The following is a 23,028-nucleotide window of genomic DNA, read 5'->3' as shown; positions in this document are numbered from 1 at the left end:
TCTTCTAAACTCCAGTGAATACAGGCCCAGTCAGCCCAATCTCTCCTCATACGACAATCCTGCCATCCCAGGAATTAATCTAGTGAGCCTTCGCTAAATCGCACCCCCATGGCAAGTACATCCTTCCTTGGGTAAGGAGACCAAAACTGCACACAATATTCCAAGTATGGTTTGACGAAGGCCCTGCAGTAAGACACCCGTGCTCCTGTACTCGTCCTCTTGCAATGAAGGCAAACATACCATTTGCCTTCTTAACTGCGTGCTGCACCTGCATGCTTGCTTTCAGTGGCTGGTGTACAAGGATACCTAGGTCCCTTTGTACAACAACATTTCCCAATCTATCACCATTTAAATAATACTCTGCCATTCTGTTTTTCCTACTGAAGTGGATAACTTCACACTTATCTACGCTATACTGCATCTGTCATGTATTTGCCCCTCACTCAACCTGTCTAAATCGCCTTGAAGCCTCTGAACACCCTCCTCATCACTCTCATTCCCACCATATTCAATGTCATCAGTAAACTTGGAAATATTACATTTGGTTCCCTCATCCAAATCATTGATATATATTGTGAATAGCTGGGGTCCAAGCACTGATCCCTGCGGTACCCCACTAGTCACCACCTGCCATTCTGAAAAAGACCCATTTATTCCTACTCTGTTTCCTGGCTGCTGACCAATTGCCAATCCATGCCAATATATTACCCCCAATTCCAAATGCTTTAATTTTACACACTAACCTCTTACGTGGGACTTTATCAAAGGCTTTCTCCCACTCATTGGAGCAAAATGCGATGGCTTCATGAGTTTGGGAATTCAGCAGCAGGTTTTCACAGAATACCATTTCCAAGTCCCCTAGCCTCCTGTTTTTAAAACATAAAACATGTGAATTAATGATTCTTGAGATGTCAGCAAGCGTATAGACACCCTCTTAACCTTAAGAAGCGATAAATGTGACTTTAACACCACAGAACTGTGTTATTGCAGCTGCTGTTGCCAGCAATTTTGGCCACTCTTTAAACTCTATACCTTGTTATGCTTTCCTGGATGGCGATGTAGTTTAGAATTTAAACTTATTCAGGAATAAATTATCATTTGTGACACATTTTTTCTTTCAATAGTTTATGGCCTACATATTCAGCCTGCTGTTAACTGTTAATAATGGTGTTCAAATAACGCCAATCAAAAAATCTAGACTTATTTATTCAGTGAGAACTTGGTGCTAAATATTGAAGACCAGAAGAAATATTTGCATGCTTTTGAAATAATTGTACTTTGGGACTGAGCAACATATTCCTTCTCCCCTGAAATTTGTATTTACTTTCAATACAGAATGATGTCTTGAATAATGCCTTCTCTATCTTTGAGCTGTAGGGGTTAAATGTGGAATCAGTTTGACTGCTGTGAACCCAGTTTCTAGTGGACATGAACCCATCACACAAAACTGGTAACATTCAGCACTAGTTGACAGTCATCTACAGAGCAAGTACAAGGATGGTTGGTGGCAGAATAGAGATGTTGCACGACTGCAGTAGAAGGTTCTCAAATGCAGTTGGAGTTCAGGGAGTCTTGCAGAAACTGTATAGTACATTAAAACCGTGCATTATCTGGCAGTAGAATTTGGACTGAATTATACGAAGCGCAGGATTCCTCGCGCCCCCTGACTATAACATTGGTGGGAAAGAGTCTGCTGAGGGGAGCACTGGCTGCCCGGCAGCCATTTAGCAGCCAATTGGCCACTAATAGACTGGAGGCGGGATTGCTGCCCCTTAGGGAAGGAATGAAAGGCTGGCAGCTCTCCAATATTTGAGGTGTGTAATGCTGGATCATTTAGGTGAGGGGCGGTGGCGGAGGTGGGGGGGGAGTTGTAGGGGTTTCCGAGACTATGGCAGGAGGACAAGCTGAGGGGAAACATGACAGCCTTGTGGTTTCCTTTTACTCCTTGTGATTCTTGTGACCTACATGGTTCCCAGTCTGGCAACGCGTCGGTTTTAAAATTCTCATCCTTGTTTTCAAATTCTTTCATGACCTCATCACCAACTGCACACACACACACACACACACACACCCCCGCCCCACCCCCCTGCCATCTCTGTAATCTCTTCCAGCCCTATAACCATTCGAGATTTCCAAGTTCTTCCAATTCTAGCCTCTTTCACATCTCTTTTAGAGTTCCATCATTGACAGTTTGGATTGTAGCCGCTGCAGTGTTTTGCTTTTTTCAAGTGATGGTTAGATCAAATGATAGAGCACAGAAGGAGGCAATTTCCATATCATGCCAATGTTGGTTTTTTGAAAGAACTATCCGATTAGTTCCACTTCGTGCCCACTCACTATTGCCTGAGCCGCAGCCATTATGTTACAGTGCTGAAAGGTCAGCAGTGAGGCTGGTGGTGGAGATGAGAAGATGGCAAGACAGAGAGAAAGTCTAAAACTGTGAGTAAGACTTTGGCCTGGGAAGAGAAAGTGCAGGCCTGTTGGCCAGTACCTTTGGAGTGAGAGACTGCAGCGGTGGTGGAGGCTCTTGAAGTAAATGGGGGTGGGGAGTGTGGTGCGTTGCTGCTTCTGGCCTGTCTGAGTTTTGGACTGAAGTAGAAGCTTGTCCGAGGAATTGTAGCCCAGGTTCAGCTGCTGGTATTGGAGAGAGAAGACTTCATATTAGTGGGAGTTCTGCTTAAAGAGACCGAGGCCCACTTAATCCCATGGAGCTGGGCTTATTTTAAGGAACGGGATTCATCAACACAGTGGAATTAGTGAGATTCATTGAGTCTGGAGTATTTCACCTTCCCTAGTTCAGGTGCAATTTTGGGAACTTACGCTCAGACGGTTATGTATTTAAAGTGCAAGAGGTGGCTAGATGTTTCGTGCAATGGGTTAGGCTTTGAACCTAGGCTTCAATCCCATCTAGATATAATCGCCTTGGGGCTCCTAGGGTGTTGGTTACGAGTAGGGCTGGACACACATCACAAGACTGACATTAATTGGCAACTTAACTCTGTTGGTTGGTATGGGAGATGATGGAGTCACATGTGGGGTTAACAGGATTTTTAAAAAGTTTTTTGTAAAGCATTTTCAGATTCAGTAATATAGCTTTTGTGAAGAGTTCTGACCTGTTAGAGATTAAATAAACCATGAATGAGGTTTACAAGCTGTCAATCTATATTGATTTATGTTTGAGAAAAATAGCAACTCTTGATTTTTATATAAATCTCCTGATGTTAGCTTGTCGGACAGAGATGAGCCCTCCCTCCAACACTAAGGTCCTATGTGAAATTGTTGCTTTGTTCTTGGAGCCGATTGGCATTGCAGGTGAGAGATTTTGATCTGTTATAATGTCAGGAATTCTCATATGCAGCTCACAACACACAGACTATTTAGAATAAAGTAATAGTATTAACTATGAGCTGATGAGACAATGTGCAGGGGTACGGGGAAAATGCAGGGCAATGACACTAGGTCATAATGCTCATTTGGAGAGCCGGTGCAGACACGATGGGTTGAATGGCCTCCTTCTGTGTCATTAAAATTCTGTAATTCTGTGAAGTGGACACTGATTTATTGCTTGGGAAGGGATATGGATAAATGGAGCGCCCTGTGCATATGTTGGGAATTAGTGGGTCCACGCTACAGTACAATGTATATCCTCTGGCTCATGATGAGCAAAACCCAGGGAGATTCACTCATGATGCATATCCTAAATACTTATAAATATTTTTAGGATTTGTAAGGAATGTATAATATTTAGAGGTTCCATAAAAAGATATTGTACAGGTTGTTCCATAGAAAAATATAATATAAAATTGTAGATGATGCTAGGCTTCACGTGTCTGTTATGATTTTTCCATGTCAGAAATTTTGCTTAACTAACTACTGGCAGATTGCGTGGAATGCAAGCAGCTGTAAAGAAAGTTAAGTCACTGAGAATTTGTTGATTGTTCGTGGAACAAATATGAAGGATTAACCACAAATTCTTTAGACATGCATAGTACTTTTGTAGGATACCCATTAAATGATGGCAAAAACTCTCAATGTTTTGGGATAGGAGGTTTCTTTTTTTAACTCGGCTTATTTACTGAACCAACAATCTTTCCCATTGTGGGTAGGGACACCTAAAATATACTGAGCTCAGTTCTATGTCTGCCTCTTCCGCCAGCTTGTACAGGAAAGCAGCAATTTGCTGGAGTGGTTTCCAGTGCTTGTGGTCTCCTCTTGCCTATATCTTCGCTAACTCACTGTTGTTCCCTTGATTTGTGGGAAGAGTGGTGTGCTTCCTGTTACCACTTCCCATTGTGTCCCTGCATTTCGACAGGAACTGGCAGGGGGATCTGCTCTGCAGCTTATGAGAAAACAGCCGTGAGATAAATTCTTTAGGGGCAGAACCTCTGCCCGCCTCCAGCTGAACTGTAAATAGCTCTATCTCAATAGCAGGATTATTGCTTGGTTTAATCTTTACTTAAAGTCAGAGTATATACTCAAGCTTTCAGTTGAGTAACCATCAGCTGTTGCTGCAGCATGCCTTGTCTATTTCTGGTTGCTATTACCATGTATTAACAGCATGAAAGGCTAACCATTTGTGGATTGCAGCAGTATTTGGGCTCATAGTTGTCTACTTTTGCGAACTGTGGAACTCTGCCCCCACAAAGAATTCCACATGGGTGTTCCTTCACTGTAAATGTAAAACAAACAAAAAGAGAAATAAAATTCATGTGCGCAAGCCCAACCCCGAGTGGCCCGCAGCTGGCCCAAAATTGGGTCTTGAGTCTCATTTCAATAATTTAAGTGAGAATCCAGTGCCTCTTGCGGCCAGGAAACCCTGTGTAGAGCAGATCCAGCACCTGTTTGCTCAGGTCAGCCCAATTTTAGAGGAGCCCTAAAATAGGCATTGAGATCCTCGTTAGCATATGCAATGGGCCTGAAAAATCACCCAAAGCCATTATAGCATTAGACAGTTTTTTTAAGGCTTCCTTGAAGCGTAAGGCATTTATTTGTGAAACTGGTCATTTTTGCTGCATTTTAAAATTTTGGCCCATTATTTGTTCTATCATGGGTGGGTTTTATCAGTAACTTTACTGGGAGACACCATATAATTGAGAGACCATTGATTCCATAAAGCTTGGGACATAGGTAAATCTGAGAATGAAATTGGAAATGATTTTCGATTTTTTAATAAAAAATCAGTGCTGAAATTGGAGCTAAGTCAAATTTTCACAAGTTCTTTGAGTTCAACTACTGCAGAGAACAGAATGTTCCCCTCACTCCCCTCAACTGCAATCTGCAGTCAAAGCCAAGGAAGTTAATGATGGCGGGTGGCTCATGTTCTATTGTAAACTGGCAACTTTAAGACAATAATTGGCCTTGTGTTAAGTAATAATGTTGCCTTAAAGGAATGCTCCAAGATAATGATTTATGAATGAACACTTACTTCAAAATTCATCTGCAAAACTATGCTCCTGAACTGATGTAAGGAAAACTGTACAAGACTGGTTTCCTGACTGGGGCCACCAGCATCATAATAATCTATCTGTGGAAGCTTGATGTTTCCTTATGTAGTCTTAGCTTTCACGACTACCCCTCTTACCTTTCTCCTGAGCAACATACCTAGAAGAAAGGTACATTGGTTCCAGGCCTCGACCACTGCTGTCCTGACCTGCCAGCTCGGAGGTTTATGATATGCCGTGGGGACAATTATCCCTCCGGTTTTTGCATTGTCATTGGCTTGCCTGATTTCCACCAAGCTTCAACCCACGACCACATGGCTGAAATCTGGAAATATCAGAAATTGAACCTATCGTACATTTCTATTGCATTATTTCTTGATGTTCCAAGATGCCAACCATCTAAGAATTAATTAAAGCAAATTAGCATGTAGAGGAGTTTGCAAATAATCGCTGCCTATGAAGGTCAGAATGAGGTGTTTTCTTGAGCGCTACCCTGAGTAGATCCTACTTTGAATAAGTGAATATCCATTCTAATTTCAATGTTTTAAGTTCAAATTTCCAGTTCATTCAACTATTCAAATCGCAAATGGCCATTTCTTAATTGTTTACCCTGCTATGTTTTACAATTTCTTTAGCTGTCCCTTTTCATGTGTTCAAGTCTAATTGCCATAAAATAAAATGCTCTAGTGTTAATCAGTTCTTAAGGATCATATAAAAAATACATAGCTTTTTCTTGTAATGTATCCTTTAAGTGGACACTCTTGTTAAAACATCCCAATGCGCTTCATAGGAGTGTTATCATGTTATAGGTGTTGTATAAGTACAAGCTGTTATTGTTTTATGTGTGTAGCAGTGGGTAGGAAGCTACACACGAGAGAGGCATGCACTTCAGATGTCTGGATGCGTGCAGTTGCCATGGTGTTTATAATTTTGTGTGCGGTCCACGTTATTTTCTTTCTAATTAGATCTCATTTATTTTATATGCAGTTAAAACACACCACAGGTATAAACAGGAATTGACTGCACAAACCATATTGTAGGAAGATGACGGAACTATTTGTTGCAGTTCGCGCAAATGTTTTTAATTTGCTTATTACACATTGTTACAGTGGTTATACCCACTAATATCAACTGTCTTCTTGGGCTGTTCAATTTGGATTCATGTTAAATGCTATCCTCAGTGTTTATTGAGTTAAATCTGAACATCTGCTTCGAGTAATAAACATTTTTGTACCATTGATTATTAGTAATTCAAAGTGCAGTTACACTGATTGAGACTTTCTGTTGGATTTATGATTATTTAATGACTTGCATGGATACTAAGGCCTGGCAGTTCTCGGTTTACTTTGATTAACTTGTTACCAGCACAATAATTAATCCAACCAATGTATTATAATACATCAAGGCCAGGTTTCTAGTTTTAGGCGGCATTTGAACTGTATCTGAGCATAATTTGGAGAGGGTTATTGATTGCATAGGAATGAAGCAATCTGTCTCCAGGGTGAAAATTTTTTGGAATCAGAAAAACCAATCATGCCATTTACAAGTGTATCCTGTCAGTCAGCCATGGAACTGATTAATGGAGCTAAGAGGCCTTGGCCAAGAAAAATGAACAATTGACAGGAAGGGTGATGAGGAGAAATTAAAATATATCGTCAAATAAAATGTGATATGAATTATCCTGATGCTGACGAGAATTGTAGAGACTGTGCCCAGAACTAAACTGCAGATTTTTAAAAATATTCTTTCATGGGATATGGGACATGGTACACCAACAGTGCTGTTAGGACGGGGGTCCCAGGATTTTGACCCAGCGACAGTGAAGGAACGGCGATATATTTCCAAGTCAGATTGGTGAGTGGTGTGGAGGGGAACTTGCAGATGGTGGTGTTCCCATGCATCTGCTGCCCTTGTCCTTCTAGATGGTAGTGGTCATGCATCTGGGAGGTGCTGTCGAAGGAGTCTTGGTGAGTTGCTACAGTGCACCTTGTAGATGGTACATACTGGCTGCCATTGTGTGTCAGTTCTGAAGGGAGTGAGTTTTTAAGGTGGTGTAGGTGGTGCCAGTCATCAGGCTTCTTTGTCCTGTATAGAGTCGAGCTTCTTGAGTGCTGTTGGAGCTGCACTCATCCAGGCAAGTGGGACGTATTCCACCACACTCTTGACTTGTGCCTTGTAAATGGTGGACAGGCTTTGGGGAGTCAGGACGTGAGTTACACGCTGCAGAATTCCAAGCTTCTGACCTGCTCTTGTAGCCACAGTATTTATATGACTGGTTCAGGTCAGTTTCTAGTCAATGGTAATCCCCAAGATTTTGATAGTAGGGATTCAGCAATAGTAATGCCATTGAATGTCATGGGGAGATAGTTGTATTCTATTTTGGAGATGGTCATTGCCTGGCACTCGTGTGTTGTGAATGTAACTTGCTACATATCAATGCAAGCTGATGCGTATTCAAATCTAGGATCATTAAATGTTCCAACAAATTGAACATTGGACAATTTGTCTGGAATGGGGAGTTATTACTTTGTGGTCTCACTTCTGTTAACCTTCATATCATTTCCATAATGGTGCAAGATTCAAGGCATGAATGTGATTGAGTTCAGTATAAGACATTTGTGATCTTGGTGACTGTAGCTGGAGGCAGAAATGGCTGAATTAAGAAAATTTAATTTAAAAAAAGTGACTTTAAAAAAAAATTCAAACGGCTGAGGGTAAATAAAAACAAATGTGTACCTGATGACACTAAACTAGGAGGCACAGTAAATAGTGTAGATGGGATAGTATGAGGTCATCCACTTTCGACCCAAGAAAGATAGATCAGAATATTTCCCGAATGGTCATGCTTGAATGGCTGGAATTTTGTGCCAGCTGAGATGTGGATGTGATGCTTGCAGCATTGCTAAATGTGTGAGGTTGAGATAAAGCTATGAATGTGCAGTATGAGTTGTGATCGATAGAGATCGTTGGTAAGTGAGTGAAGCAGTGGTGATGAATTGAACTATGTGTGAGGTTAGTGGTTCATTTGTAAGGAAATGCCACTCATCTTGACTACTCGTGTGAGGTCAGTGAACTTCTTGTGGCACCGTAGCCAGGTCCTCAGGGCTACATTGCAGGCATTGACCATGATAATCTGCTCCACTGCCTTCTCAGGGCAGAATCTATGCCCTCCCCATAACGAATTTTGTGGTGGGGGGCATTATTTTGGTGGGAGGTAGCAGGTGGGGACCCTGTCACCTTCCCAATTAAGTTCATGATGGGAAGGCTGGTGGATGGCCTTTCTGCTGCAATGCCATTTGAAGCCCTTATGTGGCTAATTAATGCCCACTTTCGGGCCTTATTCCTCTGCCACTGGTATTAACCCAGTGATGGGCAGAGGGTTTGCCATGTGGGAGCATGACAAGCAAATGCTGGGCTGTTTGCTTGTGGGTTCCCAAGAAGATCTCTGGTTCAAAGGCACTCAGTGCCTGATTGAGGGATCCAGCATTTGGAAGGGTGGGGCCTGCTGAGAGCCAGGCCCCTGCCCTTGCTGTCAAGCCCCTCCCCTGGGGCTTCCTCCTTCCCGTGAACACTCACCTGTGCCTAGGACCTTCCTTGATGCAAGGCCTCAACTAGGAGCAGTACTGGAAGCAGTCACTGCCTCCCTGGTGAAACTGCTGAGTGCAGAAGAGCTACCGGCCTCTGAATGACTGACAGGTCCTGGTGGGCGTGACTTCCATTCCCAAGACCTTTGATCCTGTAGGAAGGTACAAGATGTGGCGGGCCATCCCGAAAAGAAGCAACGTGGGGCTCTTGCCAGTTCTCTGGCCAGCTGCCCAGACCCCCGCCACCTTCACAAGATTCTGCCCTCAGTGTATGTCTGGAGGGCCCTCTGGTTCTCTGTTGATAGAACCTCCCTCGTCTCCTGTCTATCTTCTGGTTCCCTGTTGCTAGAGAACCTCTCTCCTTCTGTCCACCTTCTGCCCCAAGTGAACCTTGGAGTATGCATTCTGCCTTATTACGGCAGCTTTAAGTGCTCTTCCCGCATGGACACTTTTCCCCAGCCATTTCATTGAAGGAACAGGTGTGGGTTAATCGTGCCTTATCCAATTTCATGGCATTTGTGTCTCAACACCACAAGTGATAGGTGGTGCCGTTTTGGAACTTCGTTGGTATATTGTCCATTTTTATGATGACATTAGAAAGTGTGACATTTGGAAAAAGTAATATTAATTTTAGAAACTAAATCTCCCTCTCTTTATCTCTTCAGTTTTACTTACAGGCCCGGTTCACGTGGAGAGGAGGCAGGCTCCTTCGACCCCTGCTCCAGTTCACGTTGGTGATGATGGCTTTTTACACTGGGCTGTCTCGTGTCTCAGACCATAAGCATCATCCCACAGACGTTTTGGCTGGCTTTGTGCAGGGAGCCCTGGTGGCTTATTTCATAGTAAGTATTATGTCATTGTATTTTGCAATCCTTTCTTAGAAGAATCAGCTTTTGAGAGTCTAAAACAGTTCCTCAGTGGCCATGAATCACACTTCAAATCTGACTCCACACTTAGCAATCACAGCTCCCTGAGAACGGAGAACAGAGGGAATGTGGAGAGTGGAAATGATTACCTACTTTTGTTATACCTGCCAATTTTTTTCTGTGAGAAAATACTATTGGCTCAAGAATCTGTGCTCATCATGCTTGGGGAACAGTTGATTACAGCTTCTCTTAGTTGAGGTCAGCATTACATTTGGAGGATATGTCTATACTCATTCTGCTGCGGGACTATAATTTATACCACAGAAAAGAGAAAGGCAGTCCGGAAAAGAAATCATGCGGCATGGATTAAAACTTGTTGGCTGCGTTTTACTTTGGTTCAGTGACCAAAATCACAGCAGCAAACTTTTGGTTTTGTTGATGTCAATTTAAATTTTGCTTTAGCTCTCTAGCAAAGAAGCTGAAAAGGTTTGAGCGTCAGATATTACCAACAAGTACACCAAACAACAGACACTTTGATGTGGTTTAAGTTGAGTCCACACATCCGTGTGAACTAATAATATTTACTTAGAACCAATAAGTCATCTTACCGCAATTAAAGAAGTGTATGGATATTTTACTGTACACTGTTGGCTACAGTGGAAAAACTGCAGTTTGTCCATTTAGCCGTTTATTCGTTGAGTTTGATTGTTTTGATTAGAATATCTCAATTCAATGATCAGATATTTGAACACTTATTGCGAGGCTAAGAAGCTGTGTGGTAGATAGTGATAAACACAGACTGTATGAAATTCGATAATGATTAACAAGCCACTGTCCTTAGATGTTGTTCTCTGGGCTACCTGCAATGCTCAGGAAATGACAATAGTTTAATGCAAAAGAAAAGTTTTGGGTATAAAAAGGTGATGAATTTACGTAGACATGTATACTTCACAACTACATTTTAGGCCCACTTTCTATATACACCTGCTAATACTGTAGTTGAGCTTAACCTTGAAGCTTTTGCACAGATTTCATCATTGGGTCCATTTCATCATTGGATTTAGCTATCGTAAGGAAACGTACCCTCTTTAAAACTGAACCTAGGAGTGATTCTGAATCTTGATGCATACCAAGCGAGACGTTGCAATTCATGAGCCATATTTATCCTGAAATGAAGACTTTTGTCTCCTGACAAAACATCATTCTACCTCTTTGACTCTTAAAGACAGATAATGTATTTAACTGGAAATAAGGAATGACAGCATGAGGCATTGTTTGGTTATTTTTATCTGATGGAGTCTTTTTTCCTTCTTTCCTGGGATGTGAGCATTATTGACAAGGCCAACATTTATTGTGCATCCCTAATTGCTCTTAGGAAGGGAATAGTTTGCTGTCTTCTTAAACCATTGCAGTCCACCTAGTGAAGTACTCCCACAGTGCTGGAAGGAGTGAGTTCCAGGTTTTTGATCCAATGACAGTGAAGGAATGATGATACCATTCCACATGAGGATGGTGTATGGCTTGGAGGGGAACTTACAGGTGGAAGTGTTCTCATGTGCCTGCTGCTCTTGTCCTTCAAGGCAGCAGAGTCCGTGGATTTGGAAGATGCTGTTGAAAGGCTTGATGGGTGGTTGAGTAAATAATGATGTGTCTGTTGAGATGTATATAACTGTTGATTTTATAACATTTCCTACTATGTGCAGATCTGGATATGTACTCGTAACCAAGAATTCAGTATCATTGTGCAGCCAGAGTACAGTTTATCAATAATATTTTCCACAGAATATAATGTAATGTAAAGAAAACTAATATGCAGTCAAATCCAATCCACATCCATTTGTTAATAACGTTTTCCTTTGCAGTTATGAATGTTGTTCCTCCCACAATATTTCTAAGAAGGATTAGTTTTGGCTTTGTTCAGTATCCTTCTGTGAAATATCTTGCAAAATAATTGTTAGATGACAGTGCAAACAGTTGAATGCAGTCACATGATTGATGGTGCAAAGAAATCTTTTTCGTTTTAGTTTTAGGTTATAACTTCCGGGAAAGTCTGCACAAAATTGCAAACTTTGCCACCACAGTATAAATGATTATAGTATTAAATTCAAAGTCTTCGCACTGGAATCCAATAATGTAGTATGCCACAAAAGTCCATATACCAATGCCATTAAAAGGTGTTTAAAAAATTATCCTAGCGAACTATCTCCATAATTTTCAAATACTTCCTGTGACATTAAAAATGGTTTTTCCCTTTTGTGTTTTTGATAGAGCAGCAGCTCCCAATAATGAAGGAGAAAAGTTAATTTTAATCCCAAAATATCAAATGATTGGTATAAACAAACAATCCAGTGCCTCAGAATTAGAGGGCTATGCTTTAAAGGTAGCATCACGCAGTGTTATAATCCATATTACATTATACCATAAAGCAACAGGTTAATGGATCCAACCTTAAGGATGGCAGGCAGGCCAGGAGCCCCAGTGGGCTTCTGATAAAACATGAAACTTCATCCACTGGCGGGATGAGGTTTCATGTTCGTTTTTAAAAACTTTAATAAAGTTTATGTGAGATTTATTAACATGTCCTATCACATGTGACATTGTCACATGAGGGGGACAAGTTAATAATTTTTTTATTTTTCTATTTTTCATGATTTTAAGTTGTCACTAATCTCCCTGAGACAGCACTTAGTCTCAGGGAGCAGTGCGCTCTTTCGCGCGCATGTGCGAAAGAGCGCACTTTGACAGATGGGGAATCCCTCTCCCCCCCGCACAGGAAGCGCATAGTGCTTCCTGTCAGGCAGGCTGCTGGGTGGGCCCCGTTTTGGCAGCGGAGTTCGGCTGCCCACCCGCCAACTGAGGACAAAATTCTGCCCAATGTTTCGAGTCCGTATGACTCTTTAGAGTCTGAAGAAGAGCCATACAGACTTGAAACGTTATCTCTGCCTTTCTCTCCACAGATGCTGTCAGATCTACTGAGTTTTTCCAGCATTTTTTGTTTTTGTTTCGGATTTCCAGCATCCGCAGTATTTTGCCTTTATCATTAACAAATCAATTTGAATCACTCTTACTCTGAACTCTTGGTTTGATAGTGTTACAATCCCCGTAGAGACCAATAACTTTTAAAAAAGAGATATAAACTTCCCAGTGACCAACGCAAAAGAATCACGTGACAAGATTTCAAGTTTGAAGACTTTTACTGTAACAAACAAACTAAAGTCGACATTGACTAACATTACTTATTAGGCAACGAATACACTAAAATACAGAAAGGGTTCCTATTTTTTGCTCGTTCATGGGATGTGGGCATCGATGGCTAGGCCAGCATTTATTTCCCATCCCTAATTGCCCTTGTTCAGAGGGCATTTTAAGAGTCAACCACATTGCTGTGGGTCTGGAGTCACATGTAGGCCATACCAGGTAAGGACAGTAGATTTCCTTCCCTAAAGGGTGTTAGTGAACCAGATGGGTTTTTACATCAATCGGCAATGGCTTTGCGGTCATCATCAGGCTTTTAATTCCAGATTTTTATTGAATTCAAATGTCACCATCTGTCATGGTGGGATTCGAACCCAAGTCACCAGAGCCCTGCGTCTCTGGAATACTAGTCCAGTGACTGTACTGCTATGCCACAGCCTCCCCCTCAGTAATTTCTTAACACAACTGCAAACTGCATGCCATGTTTATACATTATGGCACATTCTCAGCAGATACATAGCCTTGTGTTTAAAGTCACAAATGTCTCTCGGCGATTCAACAGGCTGTTTCTCCCTGCCCGACCAGGGTGAACCTGCCAGTGTCCTTTTAAACAAAATCCCCTTCACTCAATCTTCTGAGCATATTTGAATGGGCTTCAAGCAGCAAGGTACCCACTGGCGCCTTTGGTTTTCAACTCTCCACAACAAGCTCCATTCCTTCAGACGGGTTCCATTTTTACCAACAGTCCGCTTGTTGAATAACCGAAGAACATTCCTTTTCGTTTGCCTGACATAGCAGCGCCTGCTTTTGGTCTGGCTGCCTCTGAGAGTCCGTGAGTGTGCAAGCAGCAAGAACAGTTGGCTCCTCCTTCATGTCCAGATATTAAAGTTTGCACCTGACTTTCAATAGGACTGGACCTGGGCCTCCTATCCCCATGACTATCCGATCCTATGGGCTGTCACTGGGCAGAGTACAGTACAACTTCACACCATTCCCTATTCCAAGACACTTTGTTTTACCTTAAATTAAAAGAGACCATTTAAAACACAACTATCATATCAAGTCTGGCGGTCGTAACAATAGTTTTCTGCAATTCTTGGTTATTTATGGTTAAGATGTAGCTATTGACAAGTTAATGTTAATCTCACTAAAGTGCACAGCTATTAGGTGTATGATCTATTTTATATGCATTGAGGCCCCGATTATGTTGCTAGGTGGCTCTCACATTAGGACTGAATAAAAAGAGTAAAAAAACTGCATTTATATTGTACCTTTCATAACCTCAGGATGTCCCAAAGTGCCCTACAGCCAATTAAGTATCTTATTTTGGCTTTTAAAAAAAAATATAGGCAATGTTTTAAGGCAGATAAAGCGGCAGCTAATTTGCACACATTTGTGATAATGATGAGATAATCTGTTTATAATCAACATCACCGAAGCAGATTATTCACTCGTTATCCCATAGTTTACACCAAGGTCCCACAAAAAACAATTTGGCTATATTATAACAGTGACTACATTTCAAAAGTACTTTATTGGCTGTAAAGTACTTTGGGATGTCCTGAGGTCATGAAAAGTGTGATATAAACACTAAGTCTTTCCTTATTCTTTTCTAAGCTACAAACATTTTTATGATCAGATAACTTAGATAAGAAGGGTATATGAAAAGTGGGTGGCAATTTTAATGGGAGATTTCAGCCAATGACCTTCAAATTGGGAATCCCTGAGGGGCTTAGGTCCTAATTAGCAGATATACTGTTTGCTGCTTTGTGATCCAATGTACGAAGTAAGCCCCAAGAGGTAATAAACAGCTTGACTTGATAATAGTAAGTGCCTCAGGTAACATATAGAGATCACAAATGGTGGCACACATAGAAAAATTAAGCTCAGTGTGATCTGATATTGAGCTTCTCAGGGCCAACAGCTAATTTTAAAAAGACATTTTCAATGGAATGAGAAAACAGCTCTATTATAATTAACCAGAGTGGGTGGAGGGAGAGGGAAGAAGGGAATGAGTTAACATCTCAGCTGAGTATAAAAGGAATATTTCTAAAGTCATACTGCAGAACTTGGAGATAAATACAAATTTAAGTGTAGCAAACATAATCTAAATAAACATAATCTGAAATGGATTAATAAATAATCCAGTGTGAAATAAGTAAGAAAAACTAAATTTTAAACTTACATAGGGAGAAAGGAGAGGGGCAGTACTGGAATGAATATATCTTCAATGATCACTAAATCACACAGGGGCAAAGGAAATCTGGTCATGGGTTTGGCTGCAAAAGCTAAACAGAAGAACAATAAATGCTTTTGTGCTTTTGCAATTAGTCAGAATCGAAGACGAGGGGGACCCTAAAGGACGCAAACATGATTGAAATAAAGATGAGCATAAAATAGTTTCAAAAACCAATAATTACTCCTTGAAGTGTTTGCTAGGGAAGGCGCCGATAACATGCCCCTACAATCTGAGATAATTAATGTACAACTCCAATATGAACAAAATGGATAAAAGCAAAATATCGTGGATGCTGGAAATCTAGAACAAAAACAAAAATACCTGGAAAAACTCAGCATGAACAAAATGGAGTTATGTTAAAAGGAGTCTGAGCAAACAAAGCCTCAGGGATGGATTGTATTATTATAGAGTATTAAAAGAGACAAGGGTGAGATTTATACGGGGCTGCTAGCTAACCTGTGGAAGTGGTTGGATGCTGGAGAAGCCCCATTAGATTGGAAAACAATGGGCCGTAACCTCCGACTAGCATCGGAAAGTGCTAGCCTGCAGAAATGAGAAGAAATAAATGCAGATTTACCTGGTCTTGAAAGTAACGTGACACTTCCATTTACCGGAGCTGCTTGGGGCCTGCAGGGTTAGGGTTAGGGTTAGACTCCTTGCAGGCCCCAGTGAAGTCTACATCCAGCGCATTCAAGGAAGTTACGCCCCTTTTTTTATAGCACCAGCTTCTGTAAAGCAGGTATGTTTAAAAGGCCAGGGAAATTGACAGGCCAGGGGAAGGTAAGGGTCTAAGGTAAGTAGATAGGGCTTGGGGGTGTCTGGGGTGGTTGCAGGTGTCTGGGGGATTGGTGGGGGGGGGGGGGGGGGGGGGTGGCGTGCTTCAGGGGTTGGTGGGAGGGTGGTCCGGGGGTTCTAGGGCGGGGGGTGTCGGTCGGAGGCCCAGGGAGGAGTGGGGGAGTTGGAAGCCTTGGGGGGAGGTGTCTGAGGTCCAGCGGTGGGAAGTTCAGGAGTCCGAGGTCAGGGGGGGAGGTGGGAGCATGTCAGAGACCAGGGTTGGGGGGGAGATGGGGGCAGTCCCGTTGGTTGGGGGGAGGTATCAAGGGTGTGGGGGAGTCCCATGGGATCAGTCTAGGTTGTAATAATAGTTACTCAGAAGTTAGAAGAGGTTTTAATTCTTCTAACTTTTCTGGGTAACCATTGGTATAACCCTGGTGGAACCATCTGAAGTTTGCGATTTAAATCGCATTTTCGGATGGTTCCCAGTGCAGCGCAATTGTCCAGTGGAAGTGTGCACTTCTGGGCAATTCTGCAAACCCTTACCTGGGAACTTGTCAGAGAGATTCCCCAGTGCATCTTTGGGGTACCCCCCAAATCCGACACGGGGATCGTGGAAGTTACGGGCCAGTGTGTTGATTCAAACTAAGGAACTGTAATTCACCTCTAAGGACCCTGTTGCACAGTGTTACTGGCCTGGGAATACATTAGCTTTAGCTACCCAAGTTGGTCTAATGTGAAGGTATGTGATGCAGACAGGCTTAACAATAGGTAAAAATAATCTTTAGGATTAAAGAAGGAAGAGCAAAGACAACGGCCTGTACAGTATATTTTAAAAGAAGTCAAAGAAAGTGGACCCTGAATACACCAAATGTTCTAGTATTTTTATCACAAGTTTAAGATTTTGAATTTAGTGGAAAATTGGTATTTGCAAACCTTGCTTAGACTGGCAATAGGGTTAACAATTTATTGAAAAACAAGTTTATAAGAATCCTGGGCGCAACCTATTTAAAACAAAGTAATATCTGTAACAGTTAGTGATTAGCATTTAAATAATTTACCAGTGCACATGTTTTAAATATTAAAACTATTTTCTGTGTATTTCTGATGAGATAAATGAATGAAACAGTTTACTCAACTTATTCTGTTTTCAAAGATCTGTGTTTCTATTTAAAATGTTTCTTTGTTTTTTTAAGAAACCTATGTTGTATGTTACAATTTCCTTCAGATATTTTTTGTGACATTTTTACCATAAATAGATGGAGGCATCTCTTTTAAGAAAAAAAGCACCAATGTTTGCTTTTAAGTCTAAACTATCAGTTTTAAATATATTACACTTTATTGCAGTGGGGTCGGTTTTTCTAATGTTACATTCACTGCATGGTTTCCCTTCTCAACCCTGGAAACAGTTATGAGACAGAGAGAGAGAGAGAATGGCGGCAGTGTAAATATATGGTATTGATGCACATTTCAGCAGTTAGGAAAAGGGGGAAATAATTTTTAAACTGATGGTGCGGTGAACCAAATGTTGTCATGGATAGGATTCTCTAGCTCAAAGGCATTCTTCAAAATGATATAAATTCAGGGGCTTGGCTGCTTCACTTCATTATTTGAGGATTCAGTGTCATTCAAAGAATCAAGGAGTGGCCAGACTATGAAATAGCTAGTTTTTAAATTCTCGAGGGCTTGTGAGTGCCCATTCTAGTTCTCTCTTCTAGCATCTTGTAGTTACTTAGAATCACTTAAATTTAAGGCAACAGTTACTAAGAATAGCTCCAAAAACTTTTTGGGAACCAGAAATATTGCTCATGCCAAATTACTCTAGGCTTTACGAACCAAAAAAGTGTTATGTGACCTGGGGAGGGGATAATTTGAAGATATTTATAATATATACATAAATGAACCCAAGCCATAATATGTATTTTATATAATATTGTTTTGATTGGAGATTGTTAACTTGGATTACCCATATAGTCAAATTGAGTAGGGTTAAAAAAGTATAAATGAAAGACTTATATTTATATAGTGCCTTTCATGACCTTAGGAGATCCCAATGTGCTTTACAGCCAATGAAGGACTTCTGATGTATAGTCATTTTGTAACACAACAGCCAATCTTCACATTGTAGGTTCCCACAAAAAGTAATATAATAATGACCAGTTTTGTTTTTGTGATGTTGATTGAGGGATAAACACTGGCTAGGACATTGGGGATAACTCTCCTGTTTTACTTTGAAATAGTGTCATGGGTTCTTTCTGTTCAACTGAGAGAACAGATGGGACCTTGGTTTCATGCCTCATACAAAAGATAGCACCTCTGACAGTCCCTCAGTACTGCAGTGTCAGCTGGGACTTGTGTGCTCAGACCTCTGCAGGTGGACTTGAACCCACAGCCTTCTGACTCAGGAGCAAGAGTGCTGCTCACTGAGCCATGGTTTAAAATATTATAGTACATAAATTTCTACTGTTAGTTATTCCTTGATATTGGTCCCTTTGTTTCAGTTTTCATAAATGAGAGTCTCTGATTTACAAGCCGTAATTTTTTACTGAGATGTGGGATGGGTCTGCTGCTCCTGTCCATGAATGGACACAAGTAATTGCAGGCTACTGATCACATAAGTAGAAGATTCCAACATAACCTTTAAGTAGGCAGTAAAATATGCATTGATTGTTAGGACAGGTCTCAGCTTTTCTGCTTGTATAATAGACTGAAATAGGACCCAATGACTGAAGGGAGCTTGGCGGAGAGGGGGAACCAACCTAATTTCAACCCACCACAGCAGCACATGTACGACTGTATTATTCATACTGTTAGAGAGCTACTTTGCTTCAATATACTAAAATATAGTTTAAAAAAACTGAAACATTACGAACCTACAGATATGCAGGTATTTCAGTTCTTTCAGGAAGCAGTGTGATTGCGATTTTTCTTCCTTTCTCAACTCTGACCTAGATAAATATGAGGCATAAATGACAGATCATTTATTTCTCATAATTAATTCCCAAATGTCAAAGTCCAAAGTTTCAACGCCAACTAAATTATGTCATTTCTGGGCATAATATACTGTCTGTAGAAAGGTCAAAACCTCATTATTTTAATAAATATCTGATTAATAGTAGGGTTCACTTAAAGAAATCTGAATATTTTCATTTGTAGCTCATCATATCCTGACTAAAAGGCACATGCTTCCTGAACTCATTGTGGCTGCTTAATAATGCAGTAGTAAACTCTGACTTTTACCCTCTTGTCTATCTCTGTTACACGACACTGTATTGTTCTGCCAGAGCTGAGATTGTAAAGGCTGACTCATGCATTTCTACCACCCAGATGTTGGAAGGGAGCTCCATTACTCATGGCTGGTTGTAATGACCACTTGACATTGATTATGAAGACGGTTATCACTGGTACTTTACAGTAGAAAACAACTAATTGCACTTCAATCCGAAACTGCTCTAAATGCACCTTTTGTCTTGTGTGAAAATTGTTTTTCAAAAGCAGCTTGTTTCATACAAAAGAAACCTTTGAATTGGATGGCACAATCAGTCTGATTGCTCAGTAATCCAGCCTTCTTAGTCTGCTTCGCTGTTCAGAACTCCAAATTTCATGAGAACATTACATTTGTAAAAAAGAAAGAAAAATGAATCAGTAAATGCAAACTATTACATATTAGTGGTGTTCCAGAAGTACTTGTGAAGGTGCGTCTGCCAATGTGCAAGGCAATGAGCTTTTTGGGTTATAGGAAAGGACACTCATTTCATTGGCAAGAGTTAAAACTGAACCAGGCTGCTGCCAACTGCATGGTAGATTTTCCACATTCTCACCATAAAGCAAGGTATCTGGCCCACCACCAATAAAAACTAGAAAATTCCGAGCAGGTTGTCCACGCTATTTCAATCTGTGTTCATGTGCACCAATTACCTTGCTTTGGGGCAGAACTTGGAATTACTACTCTTTTGTGTGAACATTACAATGGCATGCATGTGAGTGAAGATGGGCTTTGAAGGCACAGTAATAATTTTCCAATATACTGAATTATGTATCATATAAAAGGTGACCATTGATTCATTACCTGTTCTGTACAGTTGGTACATTATTTCTGTCTCCTTCTGTACATAATGAATATTGGGTAAAAGTTAGCAATGTGCAGTACACAAGCAGGTGCAAGCTGACCATTTATCTCTGTATAGTACTTGCAGATTCATTATAGCCCAGGGACTGCTGTATCTGAATAGCGACAGCTGTTTTCCAGATGGAAGAGTTGGTACTTGTTAGTCCAGCATCTCAATTAAGTAAAGGAGTAGCAAAAATTGTAATCTCTTGGCAGGACAAACTATATGTCTTCTGTACGAAAAGTGATCAACTTACTATATTATACAGTAAGTCTATTCTAAGCCATTATTATTATGGGCAGGATTTTGTGCTCGGCGCATGCCCGACACGCCCGACACACCCGACACGCCCGAGCGTAAAATGATGCACAATAACGTCGAGCATGCGTCCCGACGCCATTGTGCACTTGCGCGATATTTCGTTCGGTGGGCATGCACCGGAGTTGGCTGCACACCCGCCGATAATTAAAAGGCCTATTAAGGCCGTTATAAACTAATTAAATTCAATTCTACGCTGCCCGTCCAACCTTATGGTTGGCGGGCGGGTGAAAAGGCCAAGCAGCCTTTACATTTTTTAGGAAACCTCATCCATGAGCGGGATGAGGTTTCCTAAAGCAATAAACATTAAATATAAAAATTTTAATTTGGAATTAAAAACATGCCCGATCTCATGTGACAGAGTCACATGAGGAGACATGTTTTATTAAATTTTTACTGTCTTTATTAATTTTTTATAAAAGCGCTTCAGTCTCCCTGAGGCAGCTTTGTGCCTCAGGGAGATTGAAGCGCTCTTTTGCGTGCATGTGCGAACTGCACACTGGGCTCAGCTCTCCCTCCTCCCCCCCCCTGCCTGTACAGGCTGCGCTCAGTGCGGCCGCTCGCAATCCGCGCAGGGCGGGCCTTAATTGGCCTGCCCATGTGAAATCGTGGTGCAAAGCCGATCGTGGGAGGAGATCGGCTGCCTGACCACCCCTGCCCACCCTCGCTGAGTACCTCCGCCAAGGGCATAATCCTGCCCCATGAAATGTTGACATGTTTTTGGATTTATATCCTGGAACTTTGAGATTCAGTTTGTAAGTGTAGTGCTTCATACTGCTATTGCATTCTATATTTCATTTTTAAAATGTACAGTGTGCATTTGTTTTCCAAAAAAAAATCTGTATGCTGCATGCAACAGTTTTAACAGTATTGCAGTCTGTGTCCTGCACCAGTAAGGTTTAATATAGAAGTCCTGACCACCAAAGGAGAAAGGAGAGATACCTTAGAATGGGGTGGTGTGAGATGACATATCTGTTAGTGGTTGGCTATCCTCATGTGCAGTATACAATTGATAGTCTATGATCCAGAGTTTTCACAGAGTGGAAGAGGGAGGAGGGATGGATTTACTAGGATAAGAATGTCTGACTTTTGTCCCATTTAGACTGGCTTTTGAATCATTTTCATAAATATTGCTACATAACCAACCATCTCTCTTTACCAAACACCCACCCCTGCCCCCACCGCCATTATAAAAGCAATATTTTCTTTCCTGTGATATTGTGAGAAATATTTAAAAATTCTATTGCAAATTTCTGTTGAGTGCCAATAAAGCTGACAACAGTTATAAAATACATGGTCAGCCTGACTTGGCCTGAATTTTACTTTCCAGAGATTGACAAAAAAAATGCGAATGTCTTTTGAGATAAGAAGCTCTGAACACATTCATGTCTGCTAAAAGGGGGAGAAATGATGGCTATGTACAATTCATTGTAATTGGAATGTGAAATGTGGGAACAGTTATATTTTCCTCCTTATCCCCTTGAGTTTATTTTATGGGTGTGGCTTGTTAATTATAGGATTCAGAATGTGCCTAAAATAGTGTAAGGCCATTTCAAGCCCATTTATTGTACTTAATAGAGAAAGCAGGCATGTCCTCTGTCCAGGATATTGTATGCTAATATATATGCTAATAACACCTGAACAGCAGGGCACTTGTCACTTGCAGGTCAGAAACTCCTGTTTCCCTGCACATTCCATAGAAAATCTGGTTTAAAGGTTGTTCTGTTCTTTTAAGTGTGTGAGTGGATTCAGCAGACAAGAAAGAAATAACTTGTGTTAGTATCTTTTATGCGCTAAATATGCCCCAAATCAATTGACAGCCAAGTAATTATTTTTGCAGTATACTTACTGTTGTTATGTAGGCAAATGCTGTAGCTAATCTGTACACAGCAAGGTTCTCCAAACAGCAATGAGATAAAGCTAATCTGTTTTGATGATGTTGCTTGAGGGATCAATGTTGGGCAAGATACTGGCTCTCTGCTTTTTGAATAGTGCCATGGAATCTTTTATCTCCATCTGAACAGGTGAGTGAAGGCTTGGTATAATGTCTCTTCTAAAACAGAGAACTTCCGACAATACGGTATTTCCTCAGTACTTAAAGTTAGACCTCATAATCTTCTTAGTCGGACAGAAGAGTGCTGTGCCGTACTGAAGTATAGTGTCTTTGTGATGGAGAGGATATCGGGTCAGAGGTTCAGCTTGGGGTCAGATAGAATGCAATGTTATGAATAGTCTGGTTCAGCCTGAGATAATAGCTAGGGAGGGGAATAGAATCAGTTGAAGTGAATGGAGTTTTTGATGGGGGGTCAGAGATAGTGACTTCAATCTTCCCAACCTTTAGCTGGAGGAGAAATGTTAATATATGTTAAAAATAAAATTGCAACATGTGCAATAAGACAAAGATACATTCTGGTAATTTAGAGTGTATGCATGTAACAGTTGTGGTCTTACTAAGAAATGGTTTTGCTTTGCACCTTAAAGTAAATGTCTTGTGTACAAAGC

The 23,028-nt window shown here is 41.0% G+C and overlaps 1 protein-coding gene across 2 annotated transcripts in view; it reads left to right on the top strand.

The window, feature by feature from the left end:
- Positions 1 to 23,028, top strand: part of plpp3 (phospholipid phosphatase 3) — a 146,666-nt gene that overhangs the window by 121,047 nt on the left and 2,591 nt on the right. For both annotated transcript variants that reach the window (XM_078561038.1, XM_078561037.1), the window contains exon 5: positions 9,691 to 9,867. In XM_078561038.1, the coding sequence (XP_078417164.1) occupies positions 9,691 to 9,867 (177 nt within the window). The remainder of the gene's footprint in view (positions 1 to 9,690; positions 9,868 to 23,028) is intronic.

This window comes from Cetorhinus maximus, chromosome 17 (genome assembly GCF_964194155.1).
Source record: "Cetorhinus maximus chromosome 17, sCetMax3.hap1.1, whole genome shotgun sequence".
NCBI lineage: Eukaryota > Metazoa > Chordata > Chondrichthyes > Lamniformes > Cetorhinidae > Cetorhinus > Cetorhinus maximus.
Note: the sequence above shows the minus strand (reverse complement) of the source record. Positions and strands in the feature narration are given on the sequence as shown.